Source organism: Dermacentor andersoni, chromosome 7, assembly GCF_023375885.2.
Source record: "Dermacentor andersoni chromosome 7, qqDerAnde1_hic_scaffold, whole genome shotgun sequence".
Taxonomy (NCBI): Eukaryota; Metazoa; Arthropoda; class Arachnida; order Ixodida; family Ixodidae; genus Dermacentor; species Dermacentor andersoni.
In genome coordinates this window covers 78,139,151-78,160,408 of record NC_092820.1, presented here as the reverse complement: position 1 = coordinate 78,160,408, position 21,258 = coordinate 78,139,151, and the positions used below count along the sequence as shown (strand labels likewise).

At 47.1% G+C, this 21,258-nt stretch overlaps 1 protein-coding gene across 1 annotated transcript; it reads right to left on the bottom strand.

Annotated features, from left to right (window-relative positions):
- Positions 1-988: 988 nt before the first annotated feature.
- inaF-D (trp-interacting inaF-D) lies at positions 989-12,962 on the bottom strand. The gene is made up of 2 exons (XM_050181531.3): positions 11,973-12,962; positions 989-6,399 (listed from the first exon to the last, which is right to left on the bottom strand). Exon 1 carries the CDS (start codon positions 12,685-12,687, stop codon positions 11,983-11,985), a length of 705 nt encoding a protein of 234 aa, XP_050037488.1. The 5' UTR covers positions 12,688-12,962; the 3' UTR covers positions 989-6,399; positions 11,973-11,982.
- Positions 12,963-21,258: the final 8,296 nt, after the last annotated feature.

Here is a 21,258-nt window from a genome sequence, read left to right as displayed (position 1 = left end):
GTGGTAGAGGCAAGGTAGGCAGCCTGTCCAACGCCTCCTAGATAGCACAAGGCCGGTGCACTTCGATTCACGACGTCATGCCACATTGCCTGATTGCCATATAGTCTAATGGGGATTCTCCCGAGTAAGCCACGGTGATTTTGACGTCGCCGCTTTCGTTGCCCGGCGTGACGAAATCTCCTATGCTAACTGGCAATGGAAATGTCGGTCCAAGTAGCGTGCCGTGACAAAGCAGAGTGCACAGGCCTGCCATCTAGGAGGCGTTGGCATGGCCAAGCATTCCGTAGCCGCAGCCTGACGCTTGGACTGCAGGAGATTCGAATTTTATTACGCACACTTAGGGGCCTTCGTGTTTGTATTGTGCCTGCGAAGGAATCACTTCGTGTCAGCTGTGGCAGCCGATGTGTTTTTGCATGTATATGAAAGAAATAATATTGCTACAATAAAAGTAAACAAGAACACGAGAATGTTAGATTAGAAAGACTGTGCGAGCAGATTATTTGGCCTTTTGCTATGTTAATTTTACAAAAGTTACCTACAGCTGGTAATTTCCAAGAGCTTCAGCCATCAAGTTTACAATTCGGAAACTTGACATGAAAAACACATTTTTGTCACTTGAATGATTGAATATCTTAGTACCACCTAAAGCCAGAAAAAAGAATCACATGTTGTACAGTGCTCTGTGTTATACCAATGAATTCTTATTAGAACGGTTGCATGCAAGCCTCGATTAAAAAAAAATGTTAACCGTCTCACGTGAACTGTAAACAATACAGTAGATATTCCTTCTTTAGACGCTCTATGACAGTCGGTTATGAAGTTGCATTTTTTTTTCTTCAAGCTTACCGATTCTCTTTTATTGCTGAAGGGGAAGCCTAGTCCCCACCCCAAAAACGAATTCCTGTTGCTAAGATTTCCTATATCACTTTTTCCCTTCAAAAAATGCGATGCAGGGCGTCGGGACAGTAACGCGTCATTCATTGTCAAGTCTGTTTTTTTCTCTCTCCTTTATTCGTAGTTATCAGATGGTACATGCACAACAGGAACAGCAGCTGTAACGTGATTACAGTATCACACATGTCCTTCAACGGCAGGATAGGCAACCACCGTTACCCTGAAAGAACATATAAAATCGCAGACTGTTCACTCACAAAACTTGTAGCTGGAATATCACCACTCGTCGTGAGTGCTTTGCGTCTCTATCTTAATGCGGTATTTGGAACTTTTAACGAAGTGTACGCTAGAGAAGCATATGTGTCTATAGAACCTGTCCTGAATAATCACGGCTGTCATTCATTGGCAGTATGACAGTCAATACTTCCGGAATTGACTGTGGCGCAAAACAAAACTCTTGCCGCGTCGTGAAAGTTAAAAAAAATACAAATAAATCTTCTCTGTTTCGAAAGCGCGACCGGCATGCCCCCAAAAATTGACTTTGTACACTACGAGATAGGAGTTGTATGCTGCTTACCATTGCGGTAACCCTCGCTGTTCTTGAGGTTCAGTATTGTTCAAAGGTTTCCGCAAACAGTTGTTTATTTCGCGAGAAAAAAAAACGGTGAATTTAGTTTTGTTCATTCGTCATGTACACACAAAAACACCCGCAATGTGAAACTACTTAGGCAGAAAACGCAGACTGCGAAGGTGAAATTCTCGTAACTGAGTACACTTGTTTTGATCTCATGCAGGCCGAACAAAGTGCTTTCCTTGCAACAAGACGAACCGAGATAGCAATGCGATAAGTCCACTTTGCAAGAGGAGTGTGCACACACGGGAGGTAATGCGCGAACCTTCAAGTCCATATTACCGCACGGTGATCCGCCAGTGCCAACCTAATTGCTACATTCCACTATACCTTACGTGGCCGGAACACTAACTACGCTATAAGCAGCTCGCCTTTATAACAGGTACAGTGGCAGGAGGTCGGTGTTATTACGTCGACCATATACGGGAGACTAATACGGTCGATCAATCGGTTGATCTGACGGAAATGCACTGTTCGCATTAACCCTTCGCAAGCCACTCGCCCACGGCACTGCGTCCATTTTAAACTGTATTCGAAGACGCGCGCATTCGAAACACATGTCTGAACCTGTCAAACGCCACAGGCAATCCGCCTAGTCCGCAGCCCGCAGTGCTATTTCCTAACCCTACCCTGGCCGCCTTGCCAGCCGTGAGCTCCAAAGTGCGCCGTCAGTCGCCCCCTGTATTCCTATTGGCTCCTAAGGTGTGCCGACACATCGCCCTCTCTCGCCTCCTTTTCCTCATTCGTACCTACTCCCTATTTGTGACGTCACATACTTCTCTTTTTCTCTCACACCACGAGGTACCCGACGGACGCCGCCGGATTTTCGTTCGCGTGAGCGTTGTAACGATGATGCATTAAAAAAAATTAGCCTCCTATCCACGCTGTGAAGGTGGTTGGCTGCAGTATCACCTGATTCGGCAGACGAATGTGACGTAGCCTCGAACGATTGGAGCCACTGGGTCCTGCCGAGCCTGAGCATGCACGACGCCGTTGTGCATGTTGGCGTTGCTGTTCCCGTCGCCGCTCATCGTGATCACTCGGCTCTTCGGGAGTCCTAACTATGCGTGGCCTTTCCATAGCGCTATTGCAGCACAAATGAAGTCAATCGCTTGGCAGGTTCTTTTTTTATATAAAGTGTAGTGACGCCACTCCCTTATTCGTATGCTACAGTTGCCGCTTCTAGGCAACTGCAGCTATGTCACCGTAATCTTTACCGGGAAACGCATGCGGCGAATGTTACGTGCTTCGTATTGTTGGAACGTGCCTTATCAGCAATCATATATTGAAACGAACACTGGGATGTGTATTGCATGCGTAATTCCAATGAACATATAGGCACTTTTCGCTTCAATTCATGGACTGGTTTTCTGTCGACTGTTCTGTCGACGTAGACGAAGAATTCCCTGGATCCGAGTTATATACTGCTTCACTGTAATACGGATGAGTGTATGCGCATTCGCCGTTTAATTTCGGTGCTAAGTGGTTCCCTAAGTTGCCGAGTGCGTCAAAAAATGTAGTCTTATTCTCAACAGATTGAATCGACTCGGGAATGGGAATGGTATCGCATGCTTGCTTGGAAATTCTGATGCATATATACAGGCGTCTATCATTCGAAATCACCAGAGGACGACGCGCGCATGCCACTGGTTGATATACCGTGTCACCCCACTGCAAAAGCCGCAATGCTTCCCTGCAGCTTGGCGCAGAAAGAACAAACGGCGGTATCTGATGCTACGAGAAAATTAGTAAGGGACATGAGACGACGTGGAACATATGTAAGTTCTGGAAGCTTCTGAATGAAAGAAAAAAAATAAAGAAGGGGTTAGGTAGAAGAATGCAAGAACAAATGATGTGCTTTTGTTGATGTTGTTTTGTTGATGTTGATGTTTTGTTGTTGATGAACTTTTGTTATATTACTGCAACCTCATTATGATCGTACGACGAGGGATCGACTATCACTAATGTGTTCCTCATTTGCAAGCTGCCCAGTTGCCAAAATTAGAAGCTTCGTTCTATCTTCCATCCTGTCATCTCTTAAAATGCGTGTTACGAGTGCACAGACTTGTAACTGCTCAGCCTTAGTTACTTATAAGCGCTGAGTATTCGATCTTATATTCGAAACAACAATTTGTTTTAGTATTCGCACTTTAGTCGGTTCGAAATATCTGCCGTTAAAACACTCCCGGCATAAAAATAAATATCTTCGTACATGAGTCGTTACTATATTTCTCTCTCTCTCTCTTTCTTAGAGCTTAACCGCACTCGCCTTCCGCGCTCAGGCCAAGGCAGTTGCCGTCGATCGGCAACTGCCTTGGCCAATTCTCGATTTCGCAAACTCATTCCCACAACGTCACTAAAAAAACAAATTCAGGATATTCACGTTTCCTAACGCCTCCCAAATAGCCGGGCCAGTTTTACAATGGAAACCGCCTCGCAGCCCGGACCCGGAACGTGCAGGTTGCTCATATACAGAGAGAGGCCAGGCGAGGATTCGACGCAGCATTCTTCGCGACATTCGTCAATATGGCTGTCACATCATTACCGCCTATGCTGAAAGGTGACGTGGAGGGCCCCTCGCGTAGTAATTAACGTCGCGTTGGTAAACGAATGCGAAGTCGTGGAACCTTTACAGTTTCTTCAACGTTTGTTGCGGCTTTGCATTTGTTTTTGTTTTTCTTTTTCCACGAGTGGGTGCTAAATATATCCGTCGTACGTTGAAGGGCTTTCGCCCGAGTTCGCGGGAGCGGGCAGGCAGGGTAAATATTAGCGTTGGCAAAATGGCCGCTGCCGAAAGTGCGGTCCGTTCCTTGCGTTCATTTCTCTTCTTTTTTTAATCTATAGTGCTTCATAACTTTTCACGATGCGCATAATTCTTCCAACTGCTTTCAGGAATGAGACACTAGTAGTATTGTACTTTATTGCCGCGCATTTTTCTTTCTCACGTTACAACTTTATTAGGTAGTGCCTATATGTGTCTTGGTACTATGCAGAATAAATAACCAAGTCAATTTATAGGCTTAACCATTTAATTTTGGTGTCCTTACAGTAAGGCACCGGTAGCGCAACCTGCCTCATGTCATTCGCATTTTTTTCGAAGCCCCTGATAATAAAATTGAACGATAAGATACAGAAGATAAGACAAGTGTACAAACTCGAATCTCCACAGCTTTCATTTCGCTAATTAATGCTACGTGCCATCTCGCTTTGACGAAATCGGGTGTAGCGACCAGCGAATGCCTCGGCGTGCTGAAATTTAATCTGCTTCTTTTGAGGGTTGTACACGGCTTCGCAGAGAAAGGGGCCAGGATAGCCGGACGGTGTCGTTTGTAATCGATCGTAATTACGAACAAAGAGCCGCATGAATGATATGGACGAATTATGTAGACACAGCTGGTTCTGCTCCCGTAGGCCATATCATTTTTACCAGCTGTTTGTTTCGAGATGTTGCTATGTAGCGGTTTACAACACGATTAGCGTCGCTTCGTTATAAAGAGGGAGTTGAAACGCCCGATTTCGTTATAACGAGGCTTGACTTCCGACGGGAGGCGAAGGTTGCGCGGCTTACAGTCAATTGGGCCAGGGAGTGTACCGATCCACGTACCGGAAAGACGCCGATCGCCGTCTTTCTTCGCATTGGATAATATCCGATACTTCCTTTAAAGTCATTCGACGCCAAAAGGCAGCCTTCTGCCCTAAGCGAAGTTCGTATGCTGATCACTCTTAGCACGTAGTCGCGTAGCAGGTCGGAACATTGATTCAGGCCGACCTCTCAGCTTTTCCTATGTAATAAATATCTCTCTCTAGTCGCGATTTTTAAGAGTACAGGCACAGTCTCGATATAAGCCTCACTTTCAAGAATATACTACTTTCACTTTCTTGCGCGGCGTATTACCTCCGAGTACGAAGCCTCGCTGAAGCGACCGGAATTGTGTCAGTGCCTGTCAAAAAGGCTACACGACGTGAAAATAACTCCTATGGCTGGCGCTCGTGTCACTGCTTTCGTCACACCTACAGTTCCGCTGGCACTAAATCAGCGTGCCGTGGAAGTGGTATCTGCGAAAGGTGTCTACGAGGTAATGCGGGACTTTGAAACGTGGGCAAGCATTTTTTTTTTTTTGTGGCCGCCCTCTCGTTCACTGCGGAAACAGGCAAAATATCTAAAGTGGACAAAGCGTATAAACCACGCGGGGAGGGAGGGATCAAAAATATACATTGAGGCGAAAGATCACCTCGCTTCGTAGTATACGCGTACTACAGAATATCTAGTGCTGTTTTTGTTGCGCAGGAATAACTTCTTAGCGATAAAGACGGTATGTGCACTTTATGCCACGGAGGAGGGAAAGAACTGGGAAAGGAGCACGACGTCAGTCAACTAGTACACCTGCTGGCAGCCTAAGAATTCAGTGCCAGCAACGCTGGCAAATCCCTACTGCACACGCCATCAAGGCCACCGCGTTAAAAAAGAAAACAGCTCCCGAGAGATCTTCTCTGAAGAGGCTTAACGCTCTCAAGAATGAAGGTTATCGCACATTTAACTGTAATCCGCAGTTGATTATACACCTCAGAAAAGAAAAAAAAAAACACTTAACTTTCCCTATGCGTTTGTTGGCGTCATTGCCTATTTTGGCTTCATGCGCTTCAAGGTTGTCACGTGACGCTTCCTGCTAGTCAATGTTTCCGTCCTCCGTGCCTTTAGCAGAATGACGGTGAACGAGAGAAGAAAAAAATAGGGAACAGAAACAGCACACACAAAAGGGGACGAGATCAGCCTTGTCGATCGTTCCTCGCGTGTCCACCCTCTTGTGACGTCACTGGTTCACATGCTCCAATGATGTCCCGCGTGGCAGGAGTTCGCGGGGCAGACGTTGTTGCTGAAAGAGAGAGAGGGCAACGATCAGGAATGGTTTTTGATGTTTTTTTTTTTTTTGTCTTCGGACAGTAGTCTTACGCAAGTACTACCACATTTTGTTGGCAGCCACACGGCAATAATTGTAACTGAGTTTCGAGTTTGGTTCCTCGAAGTGAATGCAAAAAGTTGCTCCTTTAGTGGTCGCGTTGAAAGACCGTCACGATCGAAATGAGCTTTTGCATATGTTAAAAAAAGGTTATGTGGCGGTTTGTTGTCGCTTGACCATAGGATTAACAAGCGTGACGGTAAACCTGTTCATGAAGTATTTAATTAAAAATTAATTACCATTATCTGCGGGTAAAGTACGTCATTTTATGGAGACCTCGAGTGGGGCGTGATATAGTGAAGCTGCTATTAGAGCAGAAATGAATGCAACATTTGCATCTCCGCACACCGAAAAAATTGCATTTGCGAAATATCAGTTAGATAGCGAACTATCATTTAGGTGGTTAATTGTGTGACAAGCTCTTTGGGTCGCATGAAAGGCATATAACGACACCACGACCGCAAAGGATGGCAAACACCCTTCCTGCTTGTAAGAGTCGTGCATGTTTACAGAATACTCAATCTGACGACCATATATGCACTCTTGTTGCTGACTACACGAATGATAAATTCAACTAGATGATAGTGACTAGATAATGATAAATGATACATGAATGCTAAATACTGTCAATGGTTTTAACCCATACGTATACAAGTAAACAAATGAATAAGTAAATTATATTCGACCGAGCTTACAGGGAGCACATTGCTGTAAGCTGTACTAATAACATGTGGGTTCTTGACGCCGGTGCTAAGTTTAATGACTCCGCGGTAAAGTCTGGTCGACTTGGCTTGTCTAGTTGGCTTGTCTAGTTGGCTTGTCGGGCCGCATCATCCATTTGTCGGGTTCGTGCAAACGCCAGCGTATCGGACCAAGCGAGCGTCGAGGCGATCTCGGTCAACCTGGCCTACAAAGGTGGTAGCTTGACTCGCCCAACCCACTTGTCGAGATGCACGTGAGCGGGGTCGGGCCGGGGCTGGGTCAGCTCGTCTTCCGACTAGACGCGATCGCGCCTTCGTGTAAACGAAGCTACACATCATAGGTCCCCTATTTTGTTCTATGCGAAACAATAATGATGCTGAAGGAACTTCCTTGAGTGAAATTTCGGTCGACTAAAGGGTTATGTATATTTGCTATATGGGCGCGATTGGTTCGAGCGGCGCTTTGTCCACGTGAACACTAATTGTGCTGTCGTGTGTGCATACGCACACTATCTTGTGAATGGGCCCTCGCACATGTACGTTCTTTGAGCCCCGAGTTATTTACGTGATGAAACTTTTATTTTCGTAAGCGATAACCGTTAAGTGCGCGCTTTTTAAAGTTATGCATGCTGTCCTTGCCTCTTCCGCGGGGTTTGGCGCCCGTAGTCGTTTCCTCTCCGGATGTATTTGTTGATATATATATAGACAACATAAGCCGCTGGCTTTGTGCTGGCTACTTGCCTTGCCGATTAGGTAATGCGGGTCACTGGGTATCTGCCGCGAGTATGGGCCCGAGCAGACAGCTTCGGCACTGGTCCACATATACTTAAACGTGAAAAGAATAACCGGGGAGAAATCGGGGTTTCTGTTGTCGGCTGCCAAAACTCCGTGTAACTTCATTCGCAGGCGATTGAAACAGGCAACGGCCTCCTTTGGACACAAACGTTTCATTTAAACAAGCTAAGTCGCTCGCAGGAACATACAATGAAAAAAATCGAGCCGTTCGCAAGTCGTGTGGCGCATACATCTATGCAAATTCTCGTTGGCAGGCATCATCTGCAATTATTTTCTTTAGCGAAACCACGTAATAAATGAATATAAATAAAATAGAGACGTACTATAGGCCGATCGCTTGTTTAACTGGTTCTCAGCACTTTTTTTTAAACAAGCTGGGCATAAAGAAAAGCACGAATAGTGATGCACACATCCATGCTTTGTACGATGTTTGATGCTATATGCCTTATCTTACAATTAGGTTTTGTTGACGTACGGTATCGGTTGTAATTTTGAGCTTTTTCGTGTCCATCCTAGATCTACATAAGGCCTTTGAACATACCTTAGTTGCGAAAACGTCCCCTCACAGCGATCGTTCGCAATTCACAGCAGCGCTATAGAGAGACAGAGGAGACGTAATTGGGGAAACGCAGAGTGGTCGGCCTGAGATAATAGTCCTTGATCGCCTGCTGCTCTGCTCAGAGGGCAGTGGTGAAAAAGAGAGGCATGAGCAGCGATAATGAGGACTACAGGTACGTTCATGCCCAAATTTAGGGGCACGTTCGCAGCCTTGAATCTAGGCCTGTGTTAAGTGGAAAGGCCAGCCTCCATGACGACTTGCTTCGCTGTTATATTATGTCCGGCCAATAGCCCAGTAACATGCTTTGTCACTCAACGGTATATTGTGTTAATAGGCGCCAACGAAGAGGCCAGCCGCCTGCAAATATGTGCTGCGCTGTCTCGGGCATATTGCGCGTATCGCAGGTTTGTCGAGTCAGCGCATGGGATGGCGATGCAAGTATTGCCGCGTACAGGCACCACCTAGTCTAATTCTGTGCAGGACGCCCGCATGGCTATGCGTTTGATGCCGCACGGAGTGAGGATAGGGCCTTTAAGGACGTCAGTGGGGACGTTTCTTCTTGTGCCCAGTGTCTTGTCGTTTTACGCAGAGCTTCGGTTAGAAAATGATACCAGTGGATCTCCGGACACTGCGGACTGCACGGGGAACGATCTTGTCGATGCAGCCGCAAAATTGGCTAAAATGACGGCACGCTCGTCACCATCCGGTTCTCGAGGCATCAGACTGCGTTCGCCAGGTTGGGCTAGCGAGCGGTGACGTGATGTCAATAGGCCATCGCGTAAATTATGTTCTCGGGATTTCTTTCTAAAAAAGAGATTGTTTCAACTCATCCTTTAGAGATGCTGAACCACGTCAACCACCTAATGGTGGCACAGAGGTAAGACGTCCGGGACCTTTGTACACCTGGGCCCGTATTCACAAAGCTTTTCGTTCGTAAGTGTTTTTGCCATTGGGGGGGCTGTTCGCCTTCGCTAATGATATTTATTTATTCAAAGGAACCTTACAGGCCCTATGGCAGGGCATAGAGTAAGGGGGGCATTTTAAAGAGTAAAGACAAAAAAAGTACAAATTTCCAACAGGAACAGTGCTATAAAAAGATTGCTGTGTTATACAATATTCAAGGCACAGGGAATACAAAGCAATATCTGAAGGCACACGAACACTTGTTACCATTAACAGAGCGAAAGGAATACTGTTTATGAAAATAATATACTATATTGCAAAAATACGCAATCAAATACATTAGACTGGGCATTCGTGAACGGTAATAAATGGGTAAAGCGTCAATAACTGATAGCGGAACGTATCGGGGTTAGATATGGAGGCTATGTTATCAGAGAAGTCATTCCAAAGACGAATGGGACGAGGTAGTGCAGATGAATTAAATGCATTTGTTTTACCGTATATGCCCATGACACTGAACTGATTATGTAATCTGCGTGAAGAATAGTGGGGTATTTGCAGTTGTAACCGGGTTCGTTTATTAGTGTAAATATATTTGTGGAATAAGCACAAAAGAGCGATGTTGCGGCGGATATCTAATGGCGGCAGTAGAATGTCTAGTTTAATTTGTGTAATGCTTGAGTTTGTACCGTAGTTACGTGATATTAACCGGGCTGCTCTATTTTGTATCCTTTCCATCATATTGATTAGGTAATTTCAATGAGGGTACCAAATTGAGGGGGCGAATTCTAACTGTGGCAAAATGAATGTTTGGAAAGCGAGTTTTCAAATGTTTGTCGGAGCATTTCGCAAGTTGCGTCGTAGGCGATCGTCCAGCATCGGCATTGGCTAAAATTAGCTCTTACGAACAATTCTAGCTTAAGCGCTTTTTGTGAGCTTGGAGCCCTGCCCTTTGTGAAAGGACGGAACTTCGTCTCCCCCCCCCCCAAAAAAAAAAAAAGAAAATGAAACTGGGTTTAATCCGATTTTCGTAAAACTTGTTCGACCTGCCAGAAATCAGGAATTGGCGGGTTTTACTCCGAAGCGAAGGACCCTATAGGTATGTTCAACTGGGTAAGTGCCCATTCTTGGCCAATCCCCTACAATGGATGCTCGACTGCTACGCAAGCGATATGGAATCTTAACTGTAATAAAATATGCGTAACACTACTATGTGCACGCACCTTTCATCAACAGTCTTTCCTCGACAAGCATCGTACACCGTCTTCGCGACGCAGACAGCTACAGCTAGGCGACGAGGTTGTGATCGAGTCTACCTCGCTGACGCAAACAAGCTTCGCGTCGTTTGGATCCCAACGTTGCGTTGGTTCTGCGTGTTGCGTTGTCTGTGCTATAACCCAATTTGCATATGTCGTCAGCACAAACCGATTATGGCTCCTCTGTGAGCATTCGTATTGTTGCCCCCTGCCACTGAATCCTCGTTTGGTGCTATTGCAGGCCCACGCTTGGTAGCGAGCAAATGTCGACGATTATGATGAAGACGCGCCCCACGGTAAATCAGTCTTGCCCTCCTGTTTACAGCGTAGGACCACTACAGCGCAGCAAGGAGCCTCTTTCGACACCGAGCAACAGAAAGACGAAGTAGTAAGAGACCAAGGAAAATGCATTCGCCTTAGCAGAAGTTGCAGAAATTCTTTTTAAAGAGAGTCATAAAAAAAGAAATAACTTCACTATTCCATGTTTACCCAAATCATTAAAACCGAAAAAGGGGCGCCTTTATAATATTATATATTTCTTGCACTTGCACAATTCAAATCATTAACTTGCGTACTTTTACTTGGGTCAGTCAGCGACTTTTGCTTGCTGGCGCTTTACAAATCTGTGTGCCCTATACCGAAACATACATTAACTCGTTCAAAAATCCTTCGATGCATGCCCTCGTGTTGGAACATATATGTGTTAACGTTTCATGCATTATCAGTTGCATATATATCTTGTGGGAAGACCGCTTGTTCTTGTGGCTCATCGCCGATGTCCTCGCCATCGTCAGCAGTCGTCAGCAGTCGTCAGCAAACGCGCACCTCGAGGACCCATGCACTCGAGTAATGTATTCATGGGGTCAGCCCGGCATGCTTTCAGGTCATCGTCGACACTGGTGCAGGTTGTGTTCACAGAAACACAATTTGCCTTCGGCGGAGCGGGAGGTCGTTCCAGGCCGCTCCATCACTAAGCCGAATAGCAACCTTCAGTGACGTCCCCTGATGTTTCGCTTAACTGAATGCGTTCTTGTCAGCGGACTCAAGTACTGAGCGGGTTAAGCGAGCTCGCATTAAGCGGTTTATTTCTGTGTGGTCAATAGAAACCAAACAGTTACTTTCTCATCGTTCGGCGTATCCGAAGGTCCGGCTTAATTGCTTCGTTTTAACAGGAACCTAGAGCAAGTCTGCATGCTGTAAGCCATTGCGTCAGTTTCTGAAAGCTAAAAATATCGTAACGAACGAATTAAATGAGAAAAATAATGAACAGCTCACTCTTGTTCCCTCATCTCGCGACGGAAGCAGTGGACTTTTCTTCCGCATCCACGGCGTCCGCGGAAGAAGTCGGCGCAAACGACGTGGCAGTACCGTCGGCTTCTTCGACCCACGACGACGTGGTGTCCGTCGCGTTCTCTGAGAGCGGAAGCTCGCCGAACGAAATCTCCGAAGGGGACGCATCCCCAGCAGCGACGTCATACCCTACTGTCGCGTCGACAACGGTAGGCTCGTCGTTGATCTTCGACGCCGTAGTGGTGGCCGTAGGAACTCTCGCCGCCTTCTGCGGAGCAGACGATAGCTGCGAACAGTCCGTCTCGTTCGTAGCAGACGATGATGGCGCAAACGCCGTCATGCGGCCCGTTTCGCGGTCCGACGACGACTGCGGGAGCTCCGAACGCATGTTGGGATCCCATAGAAACACGTAGTACATCGACAGCACGATCGCCGCGAGCGAGACAGAGAGAACGTACGCCATGACCGTCATGAGGCGCACGATCTTCTTGTGCCGCTTGGTCTCGTATATCTTGGCCTTGGCGGTGTCGAACGGCATCCCCCCCGGCATGGTGTCCACTCCTGCCACACCGCCACCGTCCTTGTTGTTGTTATTGTTCTTGGTCGAGCTATTCCCACCTCCGGCCAGGGTTGTAGCCGCCTGACCGGCCGGCGCTGCCGCCGGCTGCGTCGATGCGCCGCACTCGTTGGCCATCTTCATGGCCCGACGAGCGGCGCGGAACGTTGCCGCAGACGACGATGAGAGCAGGACGACGGGGCCGGGAGCGTGTAGCAGACGAGAAGCAGACGGCAGCAGACGACACCGAGTGTGTAAGCTTTCGTTGCAGGGCCTAGTCGGAGTGATGCTATTTCAATCTCCGCTTGAGCCTTCGGAACTTTTTACGGGTCGGTTGTACGTCCAAGTGGTTCGCACTGGCACCCGCGCGTTATACAAAGGGATACAGGACAGCTTTTCAGAGAGGGAGAGAGACGGACGGAGAGACGTAGGATGCGGAGGAATGCGACGAGCATCGGAGAATTTCCCCGGGTCGATAGGAGCACCGAGAAGCATGAGGGGCCGGTGATGGAAGCAGGTTCGGAGGCCAGTGGTGGCCTCTTGCGGCAAACGTGGAAGTCATGAAACTCAAGACACGGACCCCGGGATGGCAAACGCGCCGCGTTGGCGGTTTTTGGGGTGCCCCAATTTTGTTTCTATAACGGCCAAAGTTAAAACGTCATTTCTGACCCAATTGAACGCGTTCAGGGGTAGCGGCTTCGCCCTCTCCTTTTTTCTATGCCGGGATAGACGTATGCTGTCAACATCAAGCAGATATTTCCCCAAACACTTCCGGATTTTTCGCAAAGTTAACAAATTTGGCCGCATTTAACGAATGTCCGTATCAAGATTTACGAAAAATAAATTCAAAATAAAGTATCAGACAACTATTACAATAACACAAATTTAGAGAGCGCTTATTCATAAACTTATAGAAAAAAAGAATAAAGTGCAGCCTAGCAACCTAACCTTCCGGACGCTTCAGTGAACTTGAATTAACTAGAGAATGGCAGAGCAAGCAAGACCCTAATATCGTCGTCCTCAGCGCCAAGCTTGTGCACTTCTTGTTAAATGTTGTGTACGCATTGTAACAATATAAAATCATTCCCCACATCAGCTGACGGACGCAAGGTATGTCCCGGCTCGTAGTTTTATTCCGCAAATTATATCACAGTTTTCCTAATTCACATGGCCAACCTCTTCCAACCTCTCCCACTTCTTGCCGTCTCTCGAATTTCATGATCATTCAGCATCTACATGGCATGACTTCTCTTTTTTCTTCTAGTTTGTTTTGTCATGGGCTATCAAGAAGGAAAACGACTTATACCAGATCAATCCATCGTCGAGTGTAACCTGGTTACGAATGCAGGGCAAACACTTTTAGCAGCACATATCGAGCCTATGAGCGATGCCTTTGCTTCGTTTGTATAAGATCCTCGTGTGATATTTTGGTCAACACGTTCCCCATTATTTTTCTTTTATTCTTATTTACAAGAATGTCTAATTTTGGCACTAGTGACCGATCGTGTTATACAATTGCCATTTCACCCCTCCGTCCTTTTATGATGATTCTATAGGGGCCTTTGCAGATACCCGTAAGCGATCTGAGGGCCGTATTTGGGCCCATGCATCGCGAAGAAAGCGCGCTGCAGAGCGGGTTGGCCTCAGCTTACAGATCATCTTAAACTTTGTGGCGTAAATATGAACAGCAGGACCCTTAATCAGACAGCTTAGCGCATCCTTGCTCACTATATGTATGTTTCTTTGAAGTAACGCCTGCAAAATTGTCAGTCTGACCACATAGTATCGTTTAGGCATTTCCTTCTTTCCTTTATTTTCATTATTTCTTTTTTTTCATATTTTCACAGAAACATTTGAAAGGTGAACTTTGAACGCGTGCTTTTCGAAACAAATCACACACTAATCACACACACACGACAAAGGCGCCGTTCAAAGCTGGCTTCTTCGCAATAAGAGCCTTCAAAAGGAGAAGCCCGCTTTACAGGTTCCCTTGGCTCTGTCGATGACGACAAAGGCGTCGGAAGCAGCGTCGGTAACAGCCAGAAATTCGCTAAATTAAGCGAATTTCCAGTCATCTTAACGACAGTCTTGCCTTTTTGGAGTCTTCGCGACTTCTTAATGACTTTTCTTGGTGACGTAAACATAAGGTGACCAGACGTGCCGATTTAGGTGGGACCTTTATTGCCGCGGTCCAGCCGTCCCACAGATTAGATGCGGGACGGTGTTTTGTCACGCTTTGGCCGCTCCGGATGCCGAGCTGTCCCTAAATTCCCGCCCTGTGGTGTCGAGTCGGCTGTGCACGTTGTCGCATGTGGTGGCGCCACCTTCAAATACGCTCGAGAGGCAGTTGGCAGCAAAGCGAAGCACTACCGGAAGTGAGGCACATGAACGCGTGGCCACTTCCGGCTCGTAAGTTTTCTCGATCCAGTTACAACGGACTTTCTCAAATGCCGTTGGCTAACGAGCCGTAGCCAAGCCAAAGTTGATGACCACGCGGTATTCCTGCCGTCTTGCTCGTCACGCAGATGTTGCATGGAAGCACGTGGAATAATGCTAAAGCGCAAGTGGAAATTAACTGAAGAGCTTGGGAAAGAGTTTCGGTCACGTAAACGAAATTTCGTATAAATATTGAATATTGTTTACGTGTCTCCCTCCCCACCCCCTCTCGTCCCGCATTGCATTGCGTCCCGGAAATCTGCTAACATTACGCAAATAGCCATTAAATTGTCCCGATAAAATTTTCCGAGGGTCTGGCCAAGTTCAGTGTCTCGCCCTCATTTTTACCCGAAGGGCGGAGGATAACTGCGCCTCCATTTGTCGCTACTTTGAAAGAAGATTTTTTTGCCGAAAAAAATGTGTTATTCAGCCATGTAGGAGCACCGAAGCTGGCTTTCATAGGCAAAGTAATATCTAATATATCACACCTTTTTTTGTAAATGGGGGAGGGGGGAACTGCTTCCCAGTTTCACATTGCGATCGTTGCCATCGCCTCCACAGGAGGCAATTTAAAGCTATAGTTTAAACAATGACGAAAGGGAACAACTAAAATATTAAAAAGGCGAAATTGCGAGAAAGCAGTCATCACTATCATTTAGCGATCTTTTTTTCTCAAAATGGTGTGTTTGTGGCGGTGACCTGGCATTTTCATCAAAAAAAGTCATGGATACTTATCGGAAGTGCATCCTGTCTGGCGGCAAAGATTTCGCATAATGCAAAGTCGTTATACGAAGTATATGCCTGGTGGTTGTGCCATTGAAGGTGTTACGTTAATTACGTTAAGGCAAAGCGGTTACTTGTCCGGCGCTGAGCTGCCTTGCTGAGTATGCGCAGTGAGGGTCATCCCGAACTATGGAACTGCTCTTAATTATTGCGTTGAATGACCAAAAATCATGGTCCGTTGGCCTCACTTATTTTCACCTGGGAGTAGTTCACAGTTTCTGTTATAGCGCTTCCCTTCTATCTGAAGCAAACGTGTCAGCCTTACGGAAAAAGCTGTGCCTATGACTCCCTATACTCCCTATACTTGTGTACTCCCTATACTCCCTATGCTAAGTATAGGGAATACTACCTATACTTGTGAGAACGTATGTGCCGCCTTCACAAAAGAAGGACACTTTTTAATTCCTCTGCGCCTGCATTCGTGCTTCAAGCAGACAATACGCACTTCCTGAGAGTACGCAAATGCTCGTGTAGTAGTATGTCGGCGTTTTATTTGTTTAAACTGGTTGACGAGTCATAATATTCCTAGCCTGGAATCAATGCGCTGCCCCGGTACAAATTGTTGTACAAAATACGATAAAGAATATAAAAGATGCAGACTGCGACGGCACCGTGGTGCTGCCATACAGTGCGACCAAAAAAGAAAAGAAAACCAACTTAAGAAAAGATCCACAACTCTGCTGGCATGACTCATCTCGGAAGAAACATTCTAGAACTGCTTTCTTTTTGTTATTGTTGCTTCGTATGAACGTCGAAATCTTGAATTAAGTCCTGAAAAATATAGTGCACCATTCTACGAGCGCGAAGCGTGTGGTGTAGTTTCGACTACTTGGGGAATAAATGCCAGTACTCCTTTATTAACACACTCGATTCTCCAATTGTTTAAACGTAAAACGATCTTTCATTTCGGTCAGTAATACGGGTCGCTCGCTAAAACCGCATGTAACAACAACGACAACAACAACAACACCAACAAAAGTTTAACACTACTGTCGCTTACATCTTTGCAACCATAACTAACCACACGCGCCTAATTACTGTGGTATCGTTGTGTAGGGAAAAGAAACCATTACTCGATCACGCATGTGTCGCGTCCGCAGGTGGCGCTCTTGTCGCACCACGCATATGGAAGAAAGTAAATGGGCTGGGAGAGTGTTGAGGTATTCGTACAGGAAAGAACATTGACTCACAGCGGAGGAGAAGAGCTAGGAAGATGTACCAGCAAGCACGCGACCGCTATGGTGAGCAACATGGCAACAAAGAACGTCAAGCGGAAAGTCAGACAGTCATGGGTGGCGGCAATGGAAAAGAAACCTGCTATGAGTAACTAATTACGAGGCAAAAAAACGAAATCAGGAAAGAAACAGTTTCTGATAACTCAAAGGGAAGCTCATTAATTAATCAGGATGCCTTAGAACACGCACTTATAAAGCGAGATACAACAAAAGGAAGAACACGCATGCGCTTGCTGCGGTAAAGCTAGGGAAACGATGGAGCATGTTTTATTAGTATGTGAAGATATCTGCCCATGCAGTCGATTCAGGCACCTCTGGCTTCCTTGAAGCCCTTGGGTTCAGGGAGAGCAGGGCGAATGTAAACATGTCCGCAATAGAGATTCGTAAGAGGCGATTGGTGGAAGAAAAGTAGGCAAACGACAAACAATATGTTACACTCCTGTAGCACATAAAGGCGAAAGCCTGCTGCACACTTGTTAATGCACCGTATCGCATCGTCGCGTTGTTGCTTTTGCAGTTCGACTTCTTTGGCTCGTTTTCGACGCTTTCGCGCGCTCGTATAGCGGGGTGTCAGACTCGCGCCAACGACGTTTCTCTTCGACTTTACGTTGCATCATCTCAGCAGGCGATTGAAACGTATGCTACTCTGTGTGTTGTAGGAGTGATTTCAATGTTCGCTGTTCGCTTCACTTTACTTAACGCTTATAGCCTCAGCCTTACGGGGGTATGATGAGCCCTTGCACTTTTAACAGTGGAGCTGTTCTAAGTCGGACCGTCGCCGTCCGGTGTCACGCAGGGGCCAGGTTCCGGAGCTCACCTCCAGAGGGCCTGCCGAGAGTTGTTTAACCTAGGTAGGACATTAGGCAGTATAACAGCAGAAGTTTGGTGGCGCAACCCACCGCCCCGTTCCAAAGGGGGCGCTCATAACATCCATCCATCCATCCATCCATCCATCCATCCATCCATCCATCCATCCATCCAGGAGCGGAGCCTTGCCGGGGTGGGAGCGGACCAATCAGAGGATAGGGCTACAGGAGCAGGTGTTTCGCCGGCGCACGCCCTTTCGCCCCATGGATTTCCCTCGGCGCGAGCGGCAGCGCCGACGTCGCGCAAATCCCGAGCTTCGAGAGCGACAAGCGCAAGCAAAGCGCCAACTGAGGGAAGCCGCTACCCCCGAAGATCTAGAACGGGAAGCGCAAGCCAAGCGCCGATGGTGGCAAGCCAACCCCCACTTTCAAGAGAAGGCAATCCAAGCCAAGCGCCAGCAGAGGCAATTGCTAACCCCCAACTTCGAGAGTAGGAGGCCGAGCATGCAGAGACGTCGACGCAGAGAGATTCCTCCCACGGAGGGTGCCGATGGACGGTTCAAGAGAGAAATCCTCAACCATGAGGGCGGCCACAACTGCAAGGTGTGTGATAGACGGTGGTTTGATCACAACCTCTCGCATCTTAAGAGTGCGCGCAATCCGGAACCGAAGCTTGAATCTAGCAGAACGACGAGACTTTCATAAAAATTGCACTAAACATGAGTTCAGAGAAAACGACTACCAGCTTTGCTGTTTTGACAGCTTGCACAGCGTGGAACTGGCTTTACTTTTTTTTGCTTGATTAGTGGGTTTGAGCCGTTGCTAAGATGATAGTTTGTGTATCATTGGACCGGACGTTCTTCTTCTTTAAGGCCATCTGGGGTACGAGCCACATAAGGCTTTCGCCTTAAGAACTCGAAAGCTGCGGCACGCCAGTGGTAGTTGATCCTAAAGCTCTGACCATGCGGAAGATATGTCCGGAATCTAACGGGAAGTCACATTAGAAATTTAGTAGCCATTATATTACGTTGTCCCACCGAGACGTCGAATAAACGGTGCAATGTTCTCGAAAATCAATTTCTTCAGTCTAGAATAATCACTGTTGCCCGGATATACCTCTCGCACATATGTATATCCATTTATATTATACGTATGTGTACGTGTGTGTATGTATTTGCGAGGAGATTTACGGGGAATTTCTTTAGGATTATGAGGGGAAAGAATTCCCAATCTAGGCACGAAAATTCGAATTTTCGTTCCTAGGTTGGGGAATAATTCTGCAAAGTACGGAACATCACTGCTCACCCGCCGTGGTTGCTCAGTGGCTATGGTGTAGGGCTGCTGAGCACGAGGTCGTGAGATCGAAATGCGGCCGCGGCGGCCGCATCTCGATGGGGGCGAAATGCCAAAACACCCGTGTACTTAGATTTAGGTGCACGTTAAAGAACCCCAGGTGGTCGAAATTTCCGGAGTCCTCCACTACGGCGTGCCTCTGTTAAGAACGGCCCAGCTGAGGTGCAAGTTTTGCCAGCCAGTTGCGACAGCGACGTCAGCTTTCTAGGAACGCCACCGTTACGCTCTAGCCTCGTCGCCGTTGTGACTGAATGCGTTCGGCGGGCCAACTATTGTTACCGAACCCACCAACGCCGACCTGTTCTGCTATGAGCGGGGGAATTGCCGCGGGAACGTCTACGAATGCCCTTCCCACGCGCCGTCCAAGACGCAAGACAACGGGCACCTGGCGGCGCGCTGCAGGGGTCAGCTCCGAGTTCTACGAAGTCCGTGTGACGTCGGCTCCGAACCGGGAACCTCTCGCAAGGAAGTGTGTGTGTGAGTGTGTGTGAACCGTCCCGCAGAGAGGCGACTTGTTTACGATGACTGGACGGCCGTTTCCGTCCCCTGGGTATCGGGGGAGGACCGAGTGTTTATAAACCGCTGTTGTGCGGATGCTCAGTGCACTTTCTCAAGCAGTCATGTTAGACTGATGTACTTTCTCTCGCAGTCATGCTAGACTGATGTAGATACTGTAAATAAACCCATATTCCTCGTTCTCGTCTTTCAGTCTTTCCCTTCATCAACGTCCTCAGCGTGGATAAGTTGGACGACGGCATGGGCCAGCTACCTTCCAATTCATGCCCGACTGCAATCTTGACAACGGGTTACGAGCGATGGGATTGAGCCCCCAATCCTGACACCTCATAATCAGAAAGTGGTTTTGGCACGTAAAACCCCATAATTTAGAACATCACTGCTCGGCAGTATGTCGATTCGATCGAGAGTGATCGCGTTTGAGAGAACTCGCTCTGTCATAGTGTAGGTGTAATGCATCGAACTCAAAACGGTGCTCATCAGGAGTTACAAGGTTCACAAGTGTGTATAACTTGTTGCAGAAATTTGACGGTTGCTCGATTGTGCCGCCCACGCATTCGATACGTACGTATAGAGACCAGCAGAAATGGCGTGACTCGAGATAGCAAAAAGACAGATCGAGGGGTGTCGATCCTCGCCCACCCCTTCTGACCACACGGTGGAACGTGCCTGTGTCCACGGGGAGCGCAAGCGCAGGAGACTGAGTATGAAGTCTCAATACCATTTATTTCGAGGAAACAATTAACTAGTTGTTGGCACTGATTCTAGACTAGAAATATCTGCGGAGTCTGTCACTTACAGTAAAGCTTTGAATCATTGGGCGCGTTCGTTCGTAGCTATATATATATATTAAAAAGTCAGAGAGGAATGGGCTCAGTGTACCAGTAGAAGAAATATGTTGCAATAAAATCGATTGTGGTGTGGTTTTGTGTTTCCCTGTTTTCATCCGAGTCCCGCTGCGCCTTTTGAATATCTGTCACTATAGTGTTTAAATGACAGCAACAAAAATAAATGACAATAAATAAACGCGCACCTTCAGCAGTCATGATCAGGAAATTTTTCAATTAAATTTTGCCGTTTTACATGCCAAAACACGATCTGATTTTTGAGAGCGACGTAGTTGGAGGCTACGGATTAATTTGTTGCCCACCTGTGGTTCTTTAACGTGCGCTTAATATAAGTACACGAACGTTCTTGCATTTCGCCACAACGAAATGCCTCCACAGCGTCCGGGATCGAAAGCAAATACAGCGGTGAGAAAAACGGGACAAAAAAGAGGTTTGTTGCTCTTGTCCCATTTCTTGCGTTCGTTTTGTTTTGTTCTAAAACATCATATACCAACTAGCCCTCATGAGATATCTCCTGAAAGCCGATTATTTTCCATTTTTCACTACATTTGGGGCTTTGGTTCGCCATGTCTCCGTTATCGCCAGTATCGGCCACTTGCTGCGAGTGGTGATACAGAATCGAACGAAAAGATGCGCGCAAAACAGCGCCAAAATGCGTGGACGTCTGCTTCGAGCGCATTCTTCCTATAATTTCCCTAGTGTTGCTAGCGCGGGGCGTGGCTGTCCCTAGTGCGGGGC